Below are 25,211 nucleotides of genomic sequence, written 5' to 3' on the forward strand. Positions count from 1 at the left end.
ACATCACACTGTGCCATCATATATATTCTAGCCTGCCTGTCATACAGAAAAGGAGACCTAACAGTAAAGTATGTTGCTTCAACATGCTGATACACCATGTTGCTGCTCAGCCCAGATGTGCCACACACTCACTGCTGCGAGGAAGAAAAAAAACAGGGGGGAAACAAACAATTTTATAAATGTTCTATAGGAAGTCTGATTTTTATTTATTTATTTATTTATTAATTTTTTTTTTTTTTTTTTTTTTTAAATTTGGTCTGTATTTTTTTAACACAACCGTTTAGGGAGGCATATGCAGTGATCATTATCAGTCCATCCATACACAAAGCACACAAAGGTATAGTCCCCCGTAAGTGTTGACCTTAAATTGTCTTTCTCTACATAGAAATGTCATGATCTTCATGAAGGAAACCTTTCTGCTTATTTACGTAAATGAAAAACATGGCCTAACACACACAAATATACAGTAAATCTAAGTGTACTAATATTTGACATAATCTTGTAAGGAATTGCTGAATTATATGCTAAAATTAATTCATCACCCCCCTAGCATATCACAAACGTGTGACTGTTTCGTTTGCACTCTGCTTAATGGTCCATCTTTCTCAGGACAACGTATGTTACAAACCTCTGTAATTTCATGCTCTTACCTTACAGGCCATGCTTATAAAAAAAGGGAAAAAAAAAGAAATAAAGAAGTACTTTCTCCTTTCTTTTAAATGTAGCTCTTGTCTAAGTGCCCAGACAGGCACTGTCAGCTCTGAAAATTCAAGCAATTACGAATTGATATCTAAAAGTGACTTATCATGACTGGAAATGAGAGATGCTGCATTCACTTTAGCTCTGCAAGAACCTGAAATAGCTAGCCTGATTTTTATGGACAGCAAGATTTTAAATATTTGGGGAGAACAGTTAAAATTCCTTCTATTAAAGTGGTTCCTTCAGAACCCCCATCTGTGTTCTGCACATTCCTTAGCAAAGCACCAGTCTGTACAGAGGGCCATGCTGGAAGAGCTACGTACTTCAGATTCACATCCTGCCTTTACTCGGAGTCTGAAAGTGTACAGAAATCCCAAGAGCAGGAGCCAAGATGAAGTTTTTCTTTCTCTCCCTCACGTGCCAGCACAGCATTGCACTGTACTGCTTAAATAAACAGTCCAACTGAGCAGCAATTACATCACTTCAAAACTGCGGTTTCCTTTAAACATTAAAAAGAATGGCAAGCATTTCCATTCACATAATTATCAGCATTATCACCTCTCCTCACACCTCCTTCTCCAAAATCTAATTGTTGTGATGGTAGGGACTTCCCTGCCTCCCTTCCTTGAGAGTGGAGAGAGCCTTTGCAACTCAGGTGCAGTCGCTTTCTTCTCAATGAGCTCAGAACTTCTTCAGCAATCAGAAAGACTTTATGGGCTGGATGAGCAACAACTCAGCATATTCCCTCTGTAAACATTTATTTGGGGAATTATGGTACACATATTGGGAATTCCTATGGTAATTTGATTCTGATGAGCTTTCCTTATTGCCAAAATGGTCTATGCCTCTGTAAAAGAGAGGAGTAACTTCTTCTGCAGCTTTGCTACCTCAGCTAGGCAGATGTGAGTCTGATTGATACCTGCATGAGGAATCAAAGATGAAGAGCAAAGTGCTGCAGAACCCGGTGCTGGTGATTCAGGAAGAAACTTTCTTTTTCCCTAAACTATAGATCAGCAGCTCTTACTTACCTAGCTACTGGCTTCTTCCTGGACAACCTGATAGAAATAAGAACACCAAAACCTGAATTCTGTTCCAAGCTTCACCTCTTATGCTCTGCAGTCATGAAAATGTAATTTAAGCTCATGAGTCTCCATTTTTTCCAGGCATGAAGCTGAAATGACATACTGAGCCTTGCAAGAACTTCTGAAACCTCTGATTTTAATAGTACGCATCACTGCCAAAAGCACCATTATGGGCATTACAGCACTAATTCTCTCACAGGGGAGGGAAGCTCACTGTGCCATACGTATTTTGGATACAATTATTACTCCTGGAAGTGCTCAGATATCATTGCACAAAATTGTAAGCAGATGACTCTTTCAGATGGGATAGAAACAGGAGGCCCTGACAGGTTATTAAAAGACATAACATTTTGAAGAAGCCCATATGTTAGCTTTTTCATGTTCACCCTGTTCCAATTTGGATAATTATATTCTAACTCCTTAAAGCAGGGTGGCTGACCTGCCTGGCCCTACCAGCTGTATATTCAAATCTTCACGTGGCCCAGAGCGATACAACACAATCCACATATTTCAAAAAACTGAATGTGGAGATGAGCCTGCCAGGCCTCTGCCCTGGAGGGATGTCCCTTGAGTGGAATGTGATAAGCTCATCTCAACCCTCCCTGGGAGAGGGAGAGAGAACCTTTAGATGAGACTGTTCTCTCTGGTCATGGTGAGTACTGACAGTGCTCCGATATACCCACGCAGATTCTTTCTAACCCATTGGTTTTTCCCCTTTGGTACTACCCTCGCTTTCCCCCATAAATACCCCAGCTTCTGCCCAGTTCAGGAGGGAGCTGTTGTCCCTGGCCCCCTTCGCAGCGTGCTGGACAATAAAGGCTGTGGAATTGCCACGTCTCTCCTGTCTCTCTGTCTCTGAGTCGGCCTGGGATCACCTCACAAGGCAGAGCTGATATCACTGCTAAGAGCTGATCACTTGCAGCCACAGGCTGCGCCTTGCTTAGGTAACACAGCAGCCGGAAGACAGCCCGAGAGCCTTAGAAAGTTGTCTCTTGCGAGGCCTCTCTCTCTGGGAAGATTGCGGCATTCTGGGTCGGACCACAGACCCCTTGGCCGTTCACAGCTGAAGGAAAAGAGAAGCTCTAAGAGAGGTTCATCAGCTACTGAGAAAGATTTCCTCCTGGAACTGGAGCCCTCCCCTCCTGCTGAAAAGTAGTCCTTCCCTCAGAAACAGCTTCTCCTCAGTGTCATTTCCCATAGGAACTCGCCTGGTATTGTCAGGGCACCATCACATTTTGTCCCCAGGCAGCTACATAGTGGCAGCTCTGTGATGCACAGATGCCGTGAACGTTGAAGATTCATAGCTCGCAATACATTCCAGCAGTTTACAGGCCTAGTTATTAACAATGAAGGACCTAGTGACATACTATTTACTAACAGTAATCTGCATTTCTGCTTTATTATTAAGAAAGAAAAACATTTCATCCCTCACAGTAAGTAGAGCCTGGCTTGTCCGATAATCAAGCAAGAGGAGACACTGAAGGTTCACATTCTTCCCTTCTCTTGGAGATCACTGATGCTCTCTCAGCTGCTCCATTTTCTTTAAAAACTCTCAATGATAATTCACTGTGCATTGCAAATCTTGACCACCACAGAATCCCAAAACACAGAAAGAACAGTATCTGAGCCTTCATCAGTTTCCTGACATAGTAAAGAAGAGAAGCAGAATATGGTGCAAATGATTTTTATCATCACAGACACACGGTAAATTTTTCTAGACCCAAGATAAGATGCCATTTCCAAATGGTGAAAGAAAGTGGTGGCAATTCCAAGCACCCCCAACATCTGACTAATTTTGCATTTCAGATGCCACTCTAACCCATGATGGTATAAGCAGCCACTCTCCCGTCCCTTGCATGGGCAGTCCTGCGTCAAGACATTGGCATTTGATGAAGCAATTGCTCCAGATATCATAGATGCAAAAGAGGGGAGCCTGTCCTGTCCCCATCTCTTCACAGGTGCTGGTGACACCTGGGCCATGGCGGAGACCTTTAAGGAGTGTCAGAGTCACCAGCCCCAGGGAAAGAAGACAGTCATGGCTGGGGATGCTCTGCACGGCCGCAGCTGCCCTCCCCTGGGGAGTCTGTGGTCTGGGAGTTATCAGGGAAGCTGGCCGGGGGCATGAGGGCACACAGGGGACAGGAAAGAGAGCAGAGAGGACCTAGGGCACCATCTGGTGGCTTCACTCACTGCCTTCCCTAAATCCTTGTCTGACAGGGTCATAATATTGCATGGCCAAGGCCTGAAAGAATGCCAAGTCTTTCCAAGAGACAGCCCAGCTGGAACAAGAGACCCCTGCCCTTGCCCAAGCTCGCACATCTGAAGGGTACTGCTGAGTAGGACAGCAGTGCAAACCAGAGCCATAGTAACCATTTTTTTGGGGTGCTGTTCAGTCAAGCGCTTCCCTTGATAAAGAACCAGCTCTGTCTGGGTATTTAGAGATGATTTGCAGTAGAGATGCCCCTGAGAAGGCTAAAGAAGAGAAGACAGAAGTGATGAAGGAGAACACTTTGGACATGTGTTTCACTGGCATTATCTACCACAGTAAGGTCTTGTCTGCACATAAAGGCAAAATATGGTTTGCACTGTTTCGTATGACAAAACAGTATCCACGCAAGAGCTTGTCCTCTGCAGAAAAAGATCAAATCATCAAACCTCTCAAGTGTTCCCTGGTTTTTACCTTCTCAAATGAGGATTTGCTGTATAAAACATTATGAAGGAATCCATTTAAAGGGAATAGATGACCTCAGTGTCACCAACACCCTTTGTAGCAATGCACTCTCAGAACCAAAGGCTCATGTCTTGTGAACAGGGCAAAGGATCCTAGTCCTAACACAGCATCTCCTTTAGAAGAAGGCAGGCAGTGCATTCCCACCTCACACCACTGCTTATTTTGATAACAGGTCTCCACCTCCCTGAAATCCTGACAATAGAAAAAGATAATTCAACACCTAGAAATCAAAGGTTATACCACTATAACCAGGGAGCTTGTCCTGTGCCTAAAAGCACCATGCTGTGGGAAGCAAGTGGAGCTAAGGACCTTAGAGACACCGTTTTTAAGAGGAATCCTTTCTCAGCATTCAGTTTAAAGCAAAATGTATAGGGTGAACACGATAAGCCAGTCACTGCTTTTCACATTTGTGGAGCTGGAGAAACTGATCCATTCTTTTTTCCCCCTCAATTGCCTAACACTTAGAAATGAGCATGTTTCCTCTTGCTAGTAGCACTCATTTTTGCACCTATTCTCATGGGCCACAGAGCCAGGAAAGACAAAAAGACAACAAAAAGATCAGATGACTGCCTTTTCCCTGAACAAATCTCTGCTTCAAAGTAGCTATACCAATATTATATAAATTATATTCCATAGTATCTCCTACTTCTGCCTTCAGGCGTTTCCTTATACCACCCTGGAAAACTCCGTACCATTTTAAAACACCACTGCTCTCACAGCCTTCTGCTTTATGCTTTTCTCTCTTTCACACACACTGCTGCTGCTGTGGCTGCCCATGGTGCTTGATGCTAAGGAAGTGATTTTAGATTGTGGCTTCATAGCTTTAAACTTCCTTTTTCTCATGCAGCAGCCTTTTAGCCTTCTTCACAGGGCCAACCCAAAAGCCATTGAAATCAACAGAGCAACCCTCACCCCAATTCTGACAAATCCCCACATTTGCCAGTGTTTCTTAGAAAATTTTATTTTTTTACTTAATTGATCAGAACCTGATGTGATTCTTCCAGTACTTTAGCACTGACTGTTCTAGAACAGCATTTTCCATTTCAAATACTGTTTTTTCTCTCATGTTTTATTTTAAACAGCTTCAGCTTTTTAATATATAGAATTGTTCAGGGATACGTGTAAGACACATGCTACTTAAAAAGGTAACAAAAACACAACACAAATCAACTCACTGCAAAGAGAGATCCTTGCCAGGAAATTTCCAGTAGCATCCAGTATTTTTAACATTTATAAAATTTGAAAAACAAAACACAAAACCTAAGCATCATTATTTTGAAAGTTTTTACTTTTCATCTAATCCACCAGCATCTGCTGAATATTTTTGTGCCATACTACAACATATTTATAATTCATAATTTCTTCAAATTTGTTAAGGAAAGGAATTGTTATACCTGTACAATCCTCTGTAAATTCTTCTGTGAACACAAATATTTCCTGGTCATATTAGTAAAATCTAAAACTTTTTACATCAAAAATATTTATAATTATTGTGATCATTTAAATGATAAATGGGTCAAATAAGCCATGCTGTCCATTCATTGCCTTTTCTGAAATGAATTCCTCAGCACTGAGAAGAGAAAAAGCATTTTTCTGTGGTTAAAGAAAGTCCAAACTGCATGTGTGAAATCTTTTCTAATAAAAAGAGTAAAGCAGTAAGTGGATTATCTCTTTAAACATAGTATAGGAAGGTCGGAGGCCCCGGAGACATTTTCCATAGCCTCTATCTCTGATACATAGCAACATTATCTTCAGCTAGAGAGGGTCCTATGATCCTGGAGCTCAATTTTAATTTGCTCTTCTTTTTTAAAGAGGTTTCTACAATTCCTCTCAAGTTATGCTGCATATTTTTATTCTGGGTTGGTTTTGTTTGGTTGTTGGTTTTTAATATGAGATAAAAAACAGCCCCAGCTTTTTGATCTCCTGGTTTGATCATGTTATACAGATATTTAATGTAACTTCTTCCCTATCAGAACCAGAATATGCATCAGCAGAAATGGTTGGCAAGTTCCAGCTGACAGGGGAGAAAAAACTTGGATAGCAAATTCATTTCTAAAGCTTCCCTCCTCCTTCCTCCAGTCATTTTAAGTTTTGGAAGTGCTCTCCCTAGCCAATAATGTATGGTATGAGGGTAAAGGAGCTTTGTACTCTACAGCAGCCAGCTGAAACAAAGGCAAACCTGTTGATTTTGGTGGGGCAGAGGTACCATGCCTGATCCCATAGAGGCTCAAAATCCCAAGTGATAACAATGCCCATTGCCAAGAAGAAAAGGAAACGGTAGCTCTACTTGGACTTCTGCGGGCTGAAACCTGGCTCCAGACCTGCATGACTTATGCAGCCCCAGCAAGGGAGTTTTCTCATGTTCCCACCTCCTTGTTCCTCTGTCTTGTTTGGGAATGGTCACTGACATATGTTGTCAGGAAGGGATATTTTCTCTGTGTTCCTTTTCTCTGCCTTTACTTCCGTCAGTGCATCCAGTCCTCACTGTGTACTGCTCATATTGCTGAAGGGGAAGCAATATGGAGGCACTGATTTGTTCTCGAGTAAGGTCACAGCAGGCATCTGTGACTACCTGATGGGATTAGCAGATTATGAGAAAGTGTGTTTGCTGTGGGGTTCCTGAGAAAGGGAAAATGGGCAAGTGGATACTTGGATCTGGTTAAATAATGCATGAAGTCCTGATGGCCATTTAGGCAAAGCCACAAGCACAGGATCAGATGGGCAGCTGCAGGCCAGGATCGGAACATCAAGCCAGCAAGCAGGCAAGTTTCTGGATTGTCCTACCACTTGCAGAGGATCAAGAGTTAAGTATTTCAGCCGGGGCAGGTGAGAGAAACCTTCACATATTGCCCAAGATAAGTGCTTGACAAAAGCAGCTTTTCTTTTGCATCAAACTGTTTTGCTGCAAAATAGCTTTGCTGCTTCACTGCAGACTGAGCCCCGAGGGATTTTAACAGATACATTCTGTTGTTAATGAAGGGCAGTTTAAAAGGAGCCAGGGGTTCACAATTCCCTTGTGGTTGTGCTCTGAAGTCACTGTGGATCTCTGCAGGTATCTGCATCTCATCTGGGATATAAGAGATGCATACAGAAAGATGTCTGGTCCACATGGGGTCAAATATCTTCCCTGTTAGATATTCTCATACAATGTATCAGAGCATTCTTCTAGAGTTTCTTGCTTCTTAGGTGTCTGCAGAATGACGAAAAGGAGAAAAAAGAAATAAAGGAAAATTATTCAAAAAATTATGAATTAATTCTTCATAAGCAGACACTGACATTTGTTCTGTTAGAAATGGCTGTAAGTGATCTGTTGAAACAGAAGCCACAGAAGCAGTGAGAAATACTGCTCCACCAGAGACGAACATGACTAATCCAGTCCAAGGGATAAAGATGTCTCCTTTACTAGCCACTCTTCCCCAAAAAACTGTCAGACAGGGAGGGGAGGGAAAATTGGACTCAGTAAGAAAATAAATCACTTTGGATTCTGTGAAGGAGGAATTCCCTGACCTCCTCAATCCTGCTTCTCCAACAGTTGAGTCTATTCCTCATGACCATTCCTTGTGTAGACAAGGTGCTGACAGACTGATATTTTAAGTGCTGTGTGGCACAGGCCTGCTGTAAGCAAGGTTACACAGCAAGCAGCTAAAATGCCACCGGCTGAACTAAGCCCTACCTACACTAGCATTTTCTCTGCTGCCACCATCAAAGGGAAACACTACAAAAGTGCTGAGTGGAGGCACCTCCAAAGCATGCAGGATTAACCCCTTGCTATCCAAGCTGTCCAAAGGTCCAGAGTGACAGCATATAAATACTCTTTTCAGAGGCTTTCTGCCCTGCTTCCCTTTACAACTCCCCCTCAATTGTGCAGCATCCCACAGCAAGGGTTGAGCTGCACCCTCTGAAGAACAGTCAGCCACTGTTCAGCAATCTCAGCTACCACTCACAGGCTAAACCCACTGACCCACAAGTCTCACTCTTACGGAAAACACCCTCTTATATTCTGGCAAAGACAGCTGGAGGACAAGTGTCTCAAGTAGTCATAACCCAGGATGACTAAGGGAAGCTGATCAAGGTGCTTGCAACCATAGTGGATAGTAAAAACTCCCTCGTGTTGAGTTCATGGGACCCTGCCACTCATACTCTGCTTCCTCCAGACCAGCACAAGAACACTTGGAGTTGACTGCTCTGAGTGTGAGAGTTCATTCCATTCCCTCTCTGCTTTCTTCTCTCTTTCTCCCATCTCTACTTTGACCTTTACCCCACCCTGGTTGAGACCGCCAGTGCCAGACCCACTCACACACAGATGCTCGTCTGCTGTTGCTTTGTTGCTGCTCTGTTTTACAGACCCTCTGTCTATCCAAAGAGTGGTTGAACGGTGTGGGCCACACACAAGCAACTCAGCACAGCCCAGATAGCCCCCTGGTAGGGAAAAACCCCACACAAATTTCATCTTACTATCCAGACTCAGTCATTTCAGAGGGGGCAGCTGGTAAAGGTATACAGAAGAACAAGAAGGATCAGAAAGAGGGACCCTATCCAAATAATTCAAAATGCAGCAAAACACAAATGCAGGGATGCTATCTTTTCCAGCACATCATATAAGACAAGCCTATATAGAACAACCCATCCTTCACCTCAATAACCAGGAACCTGCCACTGCTTTTGGTACCACCATCATGGTGGTGTCACAGCAATAACTGCAGGAGGCCAGTGGCCATGGGACCAGACCACATAACAAGCAGCTCTGACACAAAGGGAGCTATTTGATTTTAGACCACTTTTTCCTAAAAGGTGGGAGTTGTGAAAATGTCTTGGACACTGGAAAATACTGTCCTTCACAAAAGAGAGGGCTGGTGCAACCAGGGAAACTCTCCCCAATAGAACATTAATGGGAGAAAGCAGCAGATGTTTTCCAGGAACATTTTCTAGCATTGGAAGAGGATATATTTTTTAAGTAGATAAGAAGTCTGGAGAAGAAAAGAAAAATTGGGTTCTGAGGACAGGAACAAAATGCTCCCTGGGGTCCCTGATGCAAGTTTTGTCCATATGAAACAGCTGATGCTTGCCAAAGGCAGGGTAGAAGGCTATGTGGGCCTTTGATCTGCTTCATCTGGCCCCCAGAACAAATTTACACCAGGATATTCCTAGTTGCCTTTATTTTCACTATGAGTGAATTTAGCTCCTTGTCTCTCATTCATAATTGTCAGCCCAACAAGAAGATCCAAATCCAAAACATACCCACACTCCTTTTTCCTGAGCACCAGACGTGACAGCAGAGATTGTATCAGCTCAGTCTCTGCTCAAATGATCTTAGCTTCTGCTACCATGAAATGGCTCTCAGGTGCTTAATGCTGGTGAGAGAAAAGTTGTGTTCAGAGTCTGCTGCCGGTGCACAGATTCCTTCAGCCCAGAGGATGTCTTAGCTGCCTAAATAATCTGGAAAGGGCAATAACAGGACCAGCACCTGCCCAAAATCTTCATGAATGCCTGTGTTGTTCAGAGGGAGCAGTGATGCCAAAACCCTCAGTGCCTTTCCGCATACGTCATAGAGGAAAGCATCTGCACAAAACCATGAGTGCCAGAACTGGTAGAGCTGTAGGAGCTAGGGTTCTGCTGGAAGAGGGAAGATAGGCAACATGTGCAGCCCAGCTGGCGAGTGCATGCCACATCCCGTTCTTCCCTTTATGTGGGACTGGAGACACATTTATTGCCTGCTACGTCATAAGATTGTGTAGGGTTTCTATCCCCAGGTGCCCAGGGCAAATGGGAACTTCCCAAGAACATGGCCCTGGCCCTCACCTTCCCTGGAGAATTCTTTCTGTGTGATGGGTTGCTTGTGTTGTTCTCAAGGCTAGAATAGACATCAACTTGCTGTACATCCAGGCTCTGCACAGAGAAGAGAAAAGAAAGTAGGGGTCAAATAAAATACTTAGGTTTAAGATAACTAATTACCCACTGGGTTGTCCCCCATCTCATGCCTGACATTTTTTAGGAACTCCTGCCATCTCCAAAATTTTGAAGTTCCTGACCTTAGCTTGGGCAAACAGAAAATCCCTTTCCCCCAAATCCCTACAGTGCAGCTGCATCATCTTTTTTTCAGGCGTACAGAGACAGGCTTTGATGTCATCTACCCTGTGTAAGGCAGTGGAGAAGAATGCCAATGCCCCTGCTTCCCTCTGCTCCAAAATTTTCCCAGAATGCAAAGCTACGCACCAGGGGGGAACACAAGTAAGAGGCAATACTCTGCATCACCCAAGACTGTCTAGGTGCCTGACAACCACAAGCTCTTGTTCATGATTATTTTGGGGACACAAAGGTGAGAAATGGGAGAGGATGGGGGTCCTGAAGTACAGAGGCTGTCAAAATGAACACAATTTCTGTTTATTGTCTGTTGATTTTTTTTTTTCCCTAAACCAAACATTACCATGATCCCACTCGGCTACACAGAGAAACACACACATGCTCTGCATGCATATGCATGAATTGTCCCCCAGGTAATCATGTCACAGAAGATGCATGTCAGTTTGAGTGATATTCCAGATCTGCCTGAAGGATCAAACATAACAATCATGAGGACTTTTCCATGTGTGTTTCAAGGATGACAGCAGGTGGCCAAGGTGGCTGTTTCTCTGGCAACAGGGAGATGGCTCCAAGAGGGGCAGATGGTATTAGTGGAGAGAGTGAGGCGCCCTGTAATGCAGTGAGAAGGATGAGCAAAACATGGAGGTTTCATTGGGGGATACCAATCACTTGAACCCTCATAATTTCATGTGGACCTGCAAACTCTCAGCATCTTTAAGTGCTTTGAACAGGACCAGAGGATAGAAAAGGAGCATTGGGGACTGGGCCTTGGAATAAACAGGCACTTAGACATGAGCTGGCCACAGTGAATGGAGTACCACATGACTCTCACATTCCCACTGCTACTCTGTAAACAGTCAAATTATTTCACCTGTCTGCTTCCTGCTCCCAAAAATCTGCTTTTCCTACTCAGACATCCCCATCATTCGCATGTGCACCCAGAAAATTCTTTCTCCACACTCATTTTCAATTCTCTTCATGATGCTAACAGTGAGAATTTTGTCTTGTGTGCTGAGCTTCCAGAAGCTTGCCTCCATGTCCCTGTGGTAGCCTCTTTCTCTACTCCAGACTGAAGCACTTGCAAGCAAGGTGTTTCACCTCCAGGAAAGATTCCCTTCTTCCCATGGAGGCTGTTAACAATGCCAGTCCTTTTCCAGTCAGTTGGAGAGCAGGTGTCTCCAACCACCGTTTGCAAGTCAATTACTTTTACTTGGACACTGATCACCTGCTACTGTCACAATGGAGGCACACAAGCGACTCTCTTCCCTGATGACAGACACCTTCCTATCCCTGAGCAGCCTCTTGTCTCCCTCACATCTGGAAACGCTCCTGTGCTCTGGAACCTGATTGTACCTGCACTGTAGGAGTTCTGTTTGTTGCTCAAAATAGCTTGTTTGAAGTGTAAAGCAGATAAAGCATGCCCCTCAGATTGTTATTTCCAAGCTGCTCATTAACTAAGCAGCTAAGCAGGAAGTCAGAGGATATACAGGTTTGGTTCTGGGCAGTGCAGTGAGGTAGAGCTACTCTAGGGCTGCAGGAGGACAGAGAGGAAAAAGGAAGGCAGTATAGACAGAACAAAGTGGGCTCCTGGCTGCCCCCTTATTACCAGGCTTTTGGCCACATTCTATACTTCTGACTGCATACAGCCACCCCCAGGGACCACAAAGTAGATAGTGGCACCTAAAAGAGCCACTAGGGAAGGCATTTGCTCGCAGGGATGTTCAGCAGGACAACTTTGCAGAAGGTGTGTTAGGATCCTTCCCACACTAGGGATGAGCCTCGCTACCATACAGGATAACACAGAGCATTTAATGAGCTGTGCCAGCCAGTTCCAACAGCATCTGTTACTCTGATGCCCAGCGCTGCCTCCGCTTGCTTCTGCTCCCAGCTTCAGACCTGCAAGGACACTGTGCTTTCCTGGCCTCACTTTTACCCAGACTCCAACCTCTTGCTTTCCCACCTAGATAGCACAGCTGGCATCTGCTGGCTTCCTGTCCAGCCCCTGATCTCTGACCTCCTTCTTTATCCCATCCCTGGGAGCTACTTCTCATTTGTCCTTCCTTTTTTTCCATGCCTTAGATTGCCCCAATGCTGATCACAGATTTTTTCCCTCCCCATGAATTAAGCACTGAATTCAATAGCTACCAATAAATTTTCACAACTCACCTAGTTTCAAACACAGTTTGCAGGGCTGAGTTTACACTACACAGAGCCCCAACAAAATTTAGCTGTGGGGCACCAGAGTTATGATTCAAAGGAAATCAGGTCTGTCAACTTTCTATTCCCTTCATCTATCCTGAGGGCCCATCCAATGCAGGTTTCCATCCCAGGGCTCTCACCCTCTCTCCTCCCCTGGCCCATTATGTCTTGCAGGGCTGTTCTTGCTGCTCTCCACATCACAGCCCTGCTCTTAGCCTGTGCCTTGTCCGAAGCTGGAGTTGCTGCTTCAAGCCACACCACTGCAGCAGTTGCTCAACAACAAAGGAAACTCCTGTGGGCAGACTCATACCCCCCAGCATGCAGGAGATGGTCCCAGGCTGCTTGCAGCCCTGCACACCGGCCTGGCCAGGAGCCCTGCACAGCTGGTGTGTGGTTAAGAGGCTTCACAGGAAGGCCACTTGGACCAGGTCCACAGGGCTCGTGCAAGCGCAGGGGCCCAGCCAGTTCCTGGGATTGCCTGTGCCTAAGGCTGACTGCTGGCTTACTGTATTAGCCTTAGTGGAGCCTGAACAGAATAACATGATGAAACATGTAATTAAGATGGAGCTAAGGATGCATGACAAGGCCAACTGAGCGAGAAATGGATTTGATTTTTTTTTTTTGTCTCCTTGCAGAAATCATCCACTTCAGCAGGAAATCCATTTGGATTTTTATAAGCCTGAATTAAAAAGAAATTACTTGATACAAATGAAAAGGTTTATAACCTGCAACCTCCTTTACCCAAAGCATTGCCTTTTACCCAGAATAAACGTATCATATGCAATACATAGCACTCTCTATTAAACTGCTACTCCAAAAGTTGAAGGGCCACAAAATGGTGCCCCCTGGATAGCACTCTGGGTGCTACCCAGAGAATGAGAAGGGACAGGCCCATCCTCTTGTAGGTATCTGCCTCCAATCAGGTCTCCTGCCTCCCTGGCAGAGCCTTGCTCCTCTCTGTAGTACATTTTCCAGAGCTTTGCTTTGTTTAGTTTAAATGATTAATGCAGCAGAGGTCACAGGTTTTCCTTGGAGAGAGTTTTTCAGCCTTTACAGACCCCACAGACAGAAAGGTTTCCTAATATTCAGGCAACATCCTTCTCTACTCACTTTCATTTTATTCCTTCTCGTTGGTCCCACAGGTCACAAGGGAAAAAAAAAAAACCCTTCCCTTCTTAGTGAAGCAGCCATCCCATTGGAGTAAAAGGAGAAAAAGGAACCAATTTAAAATGGAGCTGGACAGGTTGTAAATGGGATTAGGAGTCATGGTTACTTGAGGTAGCTGAGGTCTAGGCCTGACATTTCAGGGGAGCCACTTCACTGCTACTACCTATGACACAGCGGCTACTGGGCTCAAGGAGTGGGAGCAGTTAGCATTCCTAAGTTTGGGAAATGGAAAAGGAGATACTATACATTGAAAAGGGAAATGCTTAAAATAAGAAACTTCCTTGGCTTTCTCTCTGCCCATTTCCCCCTGCTAGCTAGTGTGCCTGCTCAGGACTGCAGTGGTCTGTGACAGTGGCACCAGTGAAGGTGCCAGAGCAGAAACTCAAAACAGCTGGGGTTGTTCAGGGGATCATGTTTCTGCCGCTTTCCTGAGCCATTAGTCTCCAGCTGGGAAGGGCATGTCGTTGTGACACTCTGCAGCACAAAGCGGGGCTGAGAGTCCCTCTTCCTTTCCAACTTTTGGACACCCTTCTACCTGTTCCACCAGGAACCCTCCCTGGCCCCACACTTGCTGCTCTGTGCTGCTGGCAGAGGGAAAGGTGCTGATCAGCAGGGCATGGGGCAAGGCGTGGGCACTGGGGAGGCCAAGACTGGGACCAGGATGGAGACACACCCAGTCCTGAGAGAAACTAAGCAGGGCAAGGTCATCAAGACCAGCCTGGTATGATGGTATTGCTTACATTTCACATCATGATACTGGCATTGTCTGTACCATGGCAGGGAAAGGAAGGGTTGTACCATGATGTGGACAGAAGAGATGAAAGGTGATTTTGGTACTCACATCATAGACAGGAGGTGGTGGTGGGCTGGCTGAAGGGAGCTGTGTTTCCACCTCCTGTCTCAGGATATTGGGCTGGTTCCTTCTAGGGCACAACACCTGCTCAGGACAAGACACCAAATGACACATTTGGAGAAAACCACATGACCCCAAAGCTAAAATGAACACCAATGTCATAACAAAGCCAGCTGTTTGCACACCTGAATGCTTCCACCAGAAAGAGTGCTGGCCGTGTCACACAACATGTGCTGGTGACTTTCCTCACTGCATGGTTAAATGCAGAATCCAGTGACTTACACTGGAGTAGTGGAAAGGAGAACTGAGCTCTGTGTGTACATATAAAGCACTTTCGGCAACCAAACCTTACTGGCTGAAGGGTGTAAGCACTGAGCAGCACAAAACAATGCTATAGGACAGGCAGTAAAGCAGGGCACTGGTCATAGTGCAGAGAGGAATTTCAGAGAGGCAAAATGCAATCACTTTTATCAAGATTTGGCAGGGAAGCTTTTCCTAATACACAGTTTACAGAAGAGCACCAGACAATCATTAATGATGACATATAGTCAGTGATACATTAATGCACAAGTCCAGCATGGAGTTGAAGGAAGAAGGTCCCTTCATCTGAAATGTTTCTTGCATCAGGTGAGTTCTCCTTGAACACATTCCATTCACACACAGAGAAGGGTTAGCCCTGCTCAGCAAGCAAGAAAAGAGGCAGAAAAGGCAGAAGGTTTTGCTAAGTATCTCCATTCTAATTCAGAAAGAAGTGGGATGATTATATTCACATCACAGGAAAACGACAAACTGCTTTCCAGTCCATTAGTAGCTAAGGAGGATGCTAAATAGCTTCTCTTAAAGATAAACATTTTTAACCCAGCAGGTCTGAGCAAGCTGTGGTGAGAAATATGGGCTGTGTTCTGCAGGAGGGCAAATGTAATGACTGCACAATCTCTTCAGACCCCAAGGAGAGGCCATAAGTCTGAGATTTGCTGGCCCACTCAAAAGCCAGAGATGCCAACTGGTGAGTCATGACAGTGCCTCCCCTCCTCATCCCCACAGAGGCACTGTCTACGCCGAGATGGGGTCTGTATCCAGCCGATTCCTTTTGCCTCTTACACTCCCTCCCCCACATCAGACTGCTTGCAAGGTCTTATGAGATTAGCTGGGCTGCCAACTGCTGCCATTCTGTTTTCACAACCTCATGATCTCTGACTGTGTGTGCTGAAGTCTGATGCTCCTTGGAGTCGAAGGACTCTACACGCAGCACAGCCTCCACATAAAAAAGCATGCAGAGAGTCTGCTGTTGTGGTGGCAGAGAACAGCTTCAAGGAGTTATGAGAAGTACTCTACCTAGAAAACAACAATCCCAAATTCCATTCTAAAAGATGTAATGTATTTTTAAGCCAACCTTGAGATCTCTGGAAGAATGCAGATGATGCTATTGGAACACCCGAGGGTAGCAGTACTAGAAGCAGTAGGTTTTCCCCAAACAACAGGGATTCCAATATTTTCCACAGGGTCCATCTCACCCAGATCTTCCAGCTGTGCTTTTGGCTTTTCTTCTCCCACTCTCCAAATCCTTTCTTCCCCACTCCTGGTATCCTCTTTGCTCACAGCTTCCCAGATTCCACTTCCTTACCCAGCTGGTCCCAACTTGGGACACTAGTCTGCTCACCCAAGGAGCTCTGTCAATCCACTCTTAATACCCTCCTAGTGCTTCCTCACTCCAGATTCCAGTCCCAGTTTCCCCCCTGAGGCTTATTCTTCCAGCCTCAGAGAATCACTGCTGATAGAAGGTGTCCCCAGAAATTATATCCTTGTCTTTTTTTTTTTTTTTTTTTTTTCCCTCAGTTATTTGTAATTATCACACAGGCTTCCTTGAGATCCTTGTCCTGACCTTCCCCTCTCACTCTGTCTCAATGTTTTCTCTGCCAAACAAGTGCCCAAGGCTTTGGTCCCCATCCCCATCACACTGCAGAGTTTTTCTTCTATGGTGCTCAAGCTCAGGAATGCAGCTGCAGTCTCCTTGAAACAGAGTAACCTCCATCTTGAAAGAGGATTAGAAATAAGGAAAGTCCTGCCATCAGGGTTGTAACAGATGTGCTCAGGTGCAGAGGACATTATTTTTCTAACTGACCCCTTCACATGGGTTTTAGACAACTGAACTGGTAAACTGACCAAAGCTATGACTGAGTATGCACAAACTGCAATCTTCCAAAACCCCATCACAAGGCTACATCTCCTTGAATATTCTCAGGGCTAGCATACTGCTAGTGTGACTTCTTGCCCTGTGTCAAATCCTTGCTCTAAAGCAGAGCATGCTGTAGTCAAAATTATTGCCACAATTTATTTAATGGGCAAATCACTCACTTCCTGTGTCTTTCCTGTAATCTTTTCCTCTCAGAAAAACTGACTTTAAGAAAACAAACTGGATCAGACACGCAGCATGGAAAATTTTAGCATGGGGACTTCCAACTCAGCCAAGCTAGAAGCAAATAGAATCAATTTCTAGAATGGGTCAGGTGTCACTGTAGGACATGAAAGAAAGATGAGAGACTCCAAGTATTTCAGAAGGCAAAGAGTATAGAAGGCTTTATTGTCTAATTCTTACCACCTTTATAAGGTGTTCCAATACAGACTTAACATGATTGGTGAACAGGAACGACACGTCTCTAATCCCACTGGTGAAACTAGAGAAACAGGAAAAAACACCTGGAGAAAGATTATTTTGGGAAAGGATAGCTGTTTTGCCAAGATTGTTTTGAGAAGAGGCTTTCCTGAGAACTTTTCCCTTGGGAAACAGTTAGCACTGCTAGCAGGCTAAAGCCTCTTCAGACTTAGAAATGTCAGGCCCACAGGTCAGGTATTGCTTTTTATTTGGTTATTACTTGCCTTCCTTTTCCATAGAAGCAGAGCTGTTGTGGTGACGCTCAATACTGCAAGGAGAATAGTAAGGGTAACGAGGATTTCCCACCCATAAGAGATATTTATGTATCCTGTATCTGTAAGAAAGAAGGCAAAAGGTTCACAATGTGAGTGGAAGTTACAACCCTGCTATATTTTTAACCCTGGAAAGAGCCTTGAGAAAACTAAAATACAGGAGTGCAGAATATGGTGGCAGAAATGCACACACTCTTCAAGACACGCTGACTGAACAGAGAGCAGGGTGCAGTTGCAGAATCACACAGAAGATGCAGGGCATAAGCAGCTTTACTTCACAAAGAGAGGTGACATAACTATGAGAGACAAGAAATTTGTTAGATAGAAGGTAGCGAAGGTCTTTTGTGATAGGAGCAGAAAGACAGATGGTGGAATGCACACAGCCCACATGAACTGGAAAGATGGGTACTGTAGGCATTCTCTGACCAGTATAGCAAAGCTACTTCATCACAGGTCTTTGCATTTACATTAACAAGTTCTTCATATCCAACAGTCAGTAATGCACATCCAGCCAGTCAGCAGTATGCACATCCTTATCAGTTTTCTTTAACGTTCCTCTTATGTTGCATCAAGCTTTCCACTGTGCTCATTAACAGACGGACCAACTCCTTGTACCAAATGGAAAAGAGGGAGGCATGTTGGTGAGGCCATAACCTGTTTGTGAGTCCCTAAAACTGAGCATGTTTAACTTGTACATGTGATTACAGCAAGCACCCTAATGACTGACCTTATCAGCTGCCTCTGTCACACTGCTGAAGGAAAAGCCACACTGTCTCCTGAACACTCAAACCTAAAAGCACCGCATGATCCAGTGCCCAGGTTCCCTGGATAGATTCTGACTCCCAGGAGGCTGTGGCAGGGCAGATATAAATTACTGCCTCTTCACATCTCCATCTATGTACTGGGAACAGCAGCACAGGTCACCTATGCCAAGTGCATTCAACCCTGATGGCAGTTAATATTGGACATTAAGCCTTATTCATACCTGACTTCATAGCATGTATGGATAGAGAAAAAGAAGAGCAAAGATCAGGTTTTCATAGTGAGACCCAGCTGATTTTTAAGCTCCTGTCCTTCCCTTCTGGTTGTTCGCTTACCTCTAACAAGGACAAATACTCCTTTTCCCATTTTTTGGATATCATTCCATTTGACCTTGCAGTAGTATGTGCCAGTAGAAGAGGTGTTTTCAAGTGACATGATTCTGTAGTCGTAAGATAAGGCAGCAGTTTTATTCTCCTCTCCAGAAGGAATGGCTACATTTTCCAACCTACTATGGATAGATGTCTTCTGATCCAGTGAATTAATCCGGTAATAGCAGATTGAAAATTTGGTGTATTTCGGCATGTAAGGGAAGATGACTTTACAGGGGATGGATGTTCCTTCCTTGAGCAAGGTAACCTGGATTGGAGGTTTCTGCTGTACGTCGACATTTCCCCCTGTAAGGGTAATAACTGTTAGAAGTGACCTAACATCACTTTCAGTGAGGAGAGCGTGGCTGCCCCAAAGACAGGCTCACTCTGAAAATAACCAGACACCAGGAAGCACACCTTTAGCATGCAGTGTTGGCCCTCATCAGAAGCGGAGTGATTCAGAGCACGTGCCCTGTATGATCTGCCACATCTCTTGAGCAATTGCTGTCTGATCCATGATAGCCTGCTGCATTCACAGGCTTCCCCTTTTCTCTTGTGAGCTCCTCCATAAAATACCAGCACACAGAAAGACAGGAAATGAAGCAGGAAGTCAACCGATTTTGCAGTGGTGTATGAACATATTTACAGCAGGTGAACAGAAAGCAATTTTCCAAGATAAATGCTAACTGGACATCTCCTGAAACTCCCAAGGTATAAACCCCGCTTCGGAATCTATGTGTGGCCATGTGATGGCTCTGTGGCAGTGAAGGTGTTGTACGCAAGCAGGTGTCATCAGTGGGACTGTATATTTCTGAAAAGCAAGTGAGGAAGGAAATTGCATATCCCATACAGGGCTCATTACAAAGGCCATGAAAAACAAGTCACAGCTTAATCACTCCAAACGGTTTCTGTTCTAAAATGGGAGCAAAGAACAAGCCTCAATGTCAGCTATGGGAACTACCTGCAGATGACTGCAGATCTTAAGTATTTATACATGACAGTATCTTAGGCAGAGGTAATAGAGCACGCCCTCCACATGCTTCCTCCCAAAACATACACGGCAGTTTAAAGTGATGTATCACTGTAACTCAGTAGACAATGGTGTCAGAAGTTAAAAGAGAGGATGAGTAAGATGGGGAACCACACAATTCACTCCCTGTTTCGTTTAATAAAAAGGAAAAAAAACTTAAGAGTGAGCCACAGGCCAGTAAGGAGACTGGGGTACAAGACTTCTTTGGTTCCCTGGAAAATCTGGCTTCAATATCAGGCAGTCTCTGGATCTATTTGTTTGTCAGCTGATATAACACCACATGTAAAGCAACTTAAGAGAAGACTCTTTGAGAAAGGGAACTGGAATCTTACAAGTCTTCTCACAAAAATGAAGGATTCTTTCCGAAGAGTCATGACAAGAGAAGACAGAAAAAAGGGTAGAGAGAGAAAGTAGGGGATGGGCAGGCTTTTCCATTTATGCTTTTGATGGGATTCCCTGGAGCTCTGCATCTATGAACAGGCTCATAACAAGGTATTAAAGCTGTCCCAGAGCACAGCCAGGCTTGCTTTTCTGTCACCACGGACTAACACTGCATCACAAAAGCACCGTCACCTCGGCACAGCGGGAGCCAGCATTGGAAAAGGCAACTCAGACTTAGCACTGCTGAATGCTGAGCACTAAGGCTTCATGGTGGGGGACAACAATGGAGAGAGGGCACTGCTACTGCCCAGAAAGGACTGTTGGGAACTACCATATGTTAAGGCAAATTCTCTACAGATCACATAGCCAGGGACAACAGCCTGACAGTAAGGAAGAGCTTAAGTTACAACACCAGAGAAAGGTTCTTGGCTGTAAAAGCAACTGAGATACAGTAAAGTCCTCAGTGACATGCTCAGCCCCGTGTACGCTAGTTACAATATTATGGAAAAAGGTGGTAACAAAATCCTGCAGACACTGTGGGAGCGGTAACCCAAGTAACTTATTCTGAGCCATATTTTTCAAAATCATTCATCATCCTTCTCCTCATCTCTACATAGCAGAACATACATGAATATAGTTTCTATATAAGACACAGCTAAGCACTCCTGTAAACAGGAGAGGAGAGATCCATCTTCTTGTATTATCCCAGAAGCCACTAGGTTGAAAAGAACATACCCAAGAAAAAGCCAAGCCATTTTATTTAGGTTCTCTAACTCTTCTCCCATGTCTCCCCTTTCTTGAGGAATCACTCTCCTAGCTTTGAAATGCTTAGAAGACAGAAATATCAGCAGCGTGCAAATTCCTAGAGGGGATCTCTGGAAATTAGCAAAAGAGATCAGCTGGAAATGCTCTAATATGAAAAATATGAGAGTAAACAAAAGGAATTAAAAAGAAAATATTTGTTTACCTCCACACTGAAGCAACCAAAGAAACAGGAAGATGACTTTTAGATTAGGGATCATGACAGGGGGTCAAAAGGCTGTAAGAATGCAACCAGACATGAAGATCCAAAAGGCAAAGGAGATGGGGGGTTGTCAGGTATTTTCACACCAGGGCAGCTGGTCAATCCTCTCTTGTTTGCAAAGGGACAGGCGGAATGTACACACACTGCATTTGGCAAGCAGTTCCTGGCAGATGCAAGCTCTTCTGCTTTTCGGTCAGACTCCTCCCCACACCAGGGTTGACTTCTCTGTACTACAATGATGGTAGCGGGTATCCAAAGACTAGACCGCACGTACTTTAACACACAGAGATCTGCTTCCTGGTGACTATAAAAATCACATGCATTTAAAACAAACTTTGTCACCTTCCACAGTGATATGAAAACTCAAGTGTGTGATCACCTGTTTTGCCTTCAACACAGAAAACCAGTACACGAGTAGTCAGTACAGAGCAATGACTCTGCTGTACCACTGACTCCACAAAATGGCCCTCCACAGCCAACTTCTCCACTAGGTCCCTTCAGAGGAAGGCACTCAAATTCACAATGTGAGAACAACCAGACAGTAAATCCATCCTGAACAGCTGGGCTGTTTCAGATCCACACCACGCTGGCTCTGAATCAGCTTTGCAATGCAGGCAAGTTTTAAGTAATCTATTGTAGGCAAATCTAAAAAGAGCCCTTTGAAGAAGAAAAACTATGCTTTGTGGGAGGCTCCTGCCGCCTATACTCACGAAGAGTCTTTGATTTTCAGTGAACACTTGTTTTTAGGTAAGACATCTGCAATGCAACAACTGAGCAGCATCTGACTCACAAAAACTCCACCAGCTGAGAGGTCTTCACTTCTCTTTAGGAAGCTTCCTCCTTTTGCACTTCTTTGAGACAACTGTCCACAAAACAGCACTTTGCTGCAACTTCAAGGGTGCCCACTCACATGGGGCACTGTGCTGCAGAGACTGGTGGGGAATGGCCACGTGGGGAAAGACCTAAGGCAGCAAATGAGCCTGTAAGCTTCATATATTCAAAAGCACTATCAGTTATTTTATCCCTCTGGACTTTGCAGGAATGAGATTTACTCCAAACAACCTTTGATTTACAGCATTTTTCCTCCTGTTCAGTCTGGGATAGGTCCCCAGGAGTAAGGGGTCTAAACACAGGGGAAGACAAGCAGCTGCATGATGCCCAGGGATGGCTCCAGTACCTTCCTGAGAGCCCTAACAAGTGAGGAGAAGAGAAAGTGGCTTTGTGTGGCTCTGCAAGACTGGCGCAGCAACTGCATTCTTTCAGGGAAGGTTTAGCTCAGATTAGCCAAAAACAGCTCCTCTCCCCAACACATGCTGAAGTGAGCTGCACAGGGCTGGTCTCAGCTGGAAATCACTCCTCACAGGTCTTAATGGTGAGCAGCAAGGACAATCAAAAGCGGTAACAAGACACGTGGGGCCTGCTTGGTATTTCAGATATGGAGTCACAGATCAGGCAGCTGTGCCCCTGGGGCTACAACAGTAGTCAAAAGCCTTTCTCAGGCCTGAATGGCATCTCAAGATAGTTCTGGCAGGGAGGGAGAAGGAAGCAGAGGCTCACTACCTTCCTGTGGAAGAACTCCGCTGAATAGTGAGGGCTTCCTCAGCTCTTATATCATGCCCATCCCCATGGTAGCACACAGCTTTGTAATTTCCAGTATTGATGTATTTCTACAGGACAAAACATGCTGCTCCTGCCAGTGATGTGTTTTAACTGTTATCAGCATTTATCTGCTTCAGGAATTCAGGGTAGTAAGTGGATTAAGTTTGGTAGGTTTGTAGGGCTGATAGGTCAACATCATCCTTCCGTCCTTTCTGTTCTCTTCCTATAAACAACCCTGTTGCCGCTCAAAATGCCAAGCCCTAGAAATATCACTGTCTGGAATTTAAAAAAAAAAAAAAAAATTCATCTAGCATTTCAAAAGAGACCACATGTAAGACTCAGCTGTGGGATTAAAGGCACAGCCAGGCCAGAAATACATTCACTGCTGGGATTTGCTATGGTAGAGCTCACTGAAAAGAAACAGCTTTGAAACGACTACCCAGCAGCTATTAACTACGAGGCAGGATGACATCCTGTTCCCTAGAGCCTAAAGGGAGCCCGAATCTTTGAATGTTAAATTCTAATTCAATTTGGTCTGGGGATTCTGAACTGAATTTTAACCCCAGAGACATAAATGGGAGGAAGATGAGGAAAAGCTGGGCAGTTGCTATTACGAGCCTGCAGCAGGACTGAACTGATTGTCCCAAAACTTAGGTGGAACTAACAAGGCTATCTGTGCCAAAGGAAATAAATTAAAAAGCTCTGAAGGAATAGGTCGCTGTATGACCTTTGCTCATGCGTTATACAGCACATTGGTGCATGTGAGCCAGCCCTTGCATGCATGATGAGAAGGGAATTTGCCTGGCTGGTTGTATACCCCACCATAGCACTGAATAGCCAGGATTTGTACAGCTTGGTCTTTCCTTTGAAGCAGTGAATGCTGACACTTCCTGAAATTAAATACAGGATTGGGGTAGATTCAAGCCAGTTTCTGTCTGTAGCTGAAAAGTGGCTATAATTTCACTCAAGCACTTTAAAAAGCCCACAATAGTGGCCAGCATTCCCAAGGAGGAAAGGCATAACAAGTTTGGGCAAGTGCTGCACCTACCAGAAGTACCTGTTCACAGTTGTGTCCAACATACACCCACAAGTCAAGGCACACACACACACAGGCCCACACATACCCCCACAGTCAACTCCAGGGAAAGCATTAATTCAAACAAAAACGCTGCTGCTAGCCAAGGCAAAAGCAATGCTGCAGAGACCACAACAAAGCCTCTTTATTGCTGAAGCATTTAAAACCACAACTATCCAAAAGAGAAACACCACTTGGCACACAGAAGAGCTGCAGCAACTCAATGAGCCTGATTGCACAGTGAGTTTCAGAGCATCCCCAGCACGGCAGCTCTGGGTTTGCTGCCTTGTCAGAGACCAGCTCAAACTCCCATCGCTGGAAAGCCAGCCAGGGGCAACGTGTGCACCTCTGAGGATTCACAATCTCTTTGGCTCCTCTAACCCCAGACTCCAGGGCGTACAGTTTCCCTCTGTCTGGCGGCAGGAATGATAGCAGAGCCAGCATGAGCAGGGCCATAACTCTGCCAGCATTTTTACCACTGTTGTGTGTCGAGTGCCTCTCAACAGGGCTGGATGATGCTGCGGTAAAAGCTGCCAATGCCCTCACTACCTTTCTAGCCTCTGAATTGCTCTAGGGAAAAGAATGATCAGTGACTTGATGGGAAAACAGAAAATTAGAGGTGTTGACGCCACCATGGGGAAGGGAGAGAACAGTTCTCTAATTCCCTTTCACCAGCAAAATAAGTCTGCCTCAGAAATCACCTACTCCTGCTTCTTTGCTCACCTGCTGGAAAGATTCCCAGGGACTAAGTTACCATCACAGGTCTGATGCACTCTCAGGGCCGTGCCTCAGCCTCCCGGTGCTCCCACCCGTTCTCCTCCATAGGCTCCTTGTGTGGCCAGCGGGAATTTACCCGGCCGGGAGAGTTTTGCTTCCTCAGGGTCACACCTTCCAGAAGAACATGCACCTGGCCGGGCCTGGGGCTGACGCGAGGCCAGGGCGGAGCGGGCTATGCTAGGATCCGCCTGATCCAGGGGGTTCAATCTTCCCCCGGGCAGCTCCCCCGCCCCCTGCGGGAGGCTGAGCCGCGGACACCGAGCGCCGCCCCGGCCGTGCCGCCATGGCGGGGACGCCAGGGACGGGCGGCGCCTGCTCCCGCCGAGCCGCGCTCTCGCCCACAAGATGGCGCCGCCGCCCCGGCCGCCCCCTCCCTCCCTCCCGCACCGGCCCGCCCACCCACCCACCGCGGGCCCAGAGCACGGAGGCACCCGAGAGTCGCAACCCTGGAGAAAACG

At 45.3% G+C, this 25,211-nt stretch overlaps 1 protein-coding gene across 3 annotated transcripts; it reads right to left on the reverse strand.

The window, feature by feature from the left end:
* Positions 1 to 5,785: 5,785 nt before the first annotated feature.
* Positions 5,786 to 24,831, reverse strand: NFAM1 (NFAT activating protein with ITAM motif 1). Of its 3 annotated transcripts, XR_009207761.1 has the most exons (7): positions 21,246 to 21,399; positions 18,835 to 19,173; positions 17,690 to 17,799; positions 14,801 to 14,896; positions 10,312 to 10,398; positions 9,751 to 9,863; positions 5,786 to 7,702 (listed from the first exon to the last, which is right to left on the reverse strand). XR_009207761.1 is itself a non-coding variant. In XM_040062225.1 (6 exons), exons 2-6 carry the CDS (start codon positions 19,079 to 19,081, stop codon positions 7,643 to 7,645), a joined length of 600 nt encoding a protein of 199 aa, XP_039918159.1. In that variant the 5' UTR covers positions 19,082 to 19,173; positions 24,700 to 24,831; the 3' UTR covers positions 5,786 to 7,642. The 3 variants fall into 3 exon arrangements, 2 of the variants coding, with proteins under 2 accessions (XP_039918159.1, XP_039918160.1); XM_040062225.1 differs by lacking the exons at positions 9,751 to 9,863; positions 21,246 to 21,399 and adding an exon at positions 24,700 to 24,831; XM_040062226.2 differs by lacking the exon at positions 9,751 to 9,863 and having other exon boundaries at positions 21,246 to 21,405.
* Between the last annotated feature and the right edge of the window lie 380 nt (positions 24,832 to 25,211).

The sequence above is a fragment of the Hirundo rustica genome, chromosome 4 (assembly GCF_015227805.2).
Source record: "Hirundo rustica isolate bHirRus1 chromosome 4, bHirRus1.pri.v3, whole genome shotgun sequence".
NCBI lineage: Eukaryota > Metazoa > Chordata > Aves > Passeriformes > Hirundinidae > Hirundo > Hirundo rustica.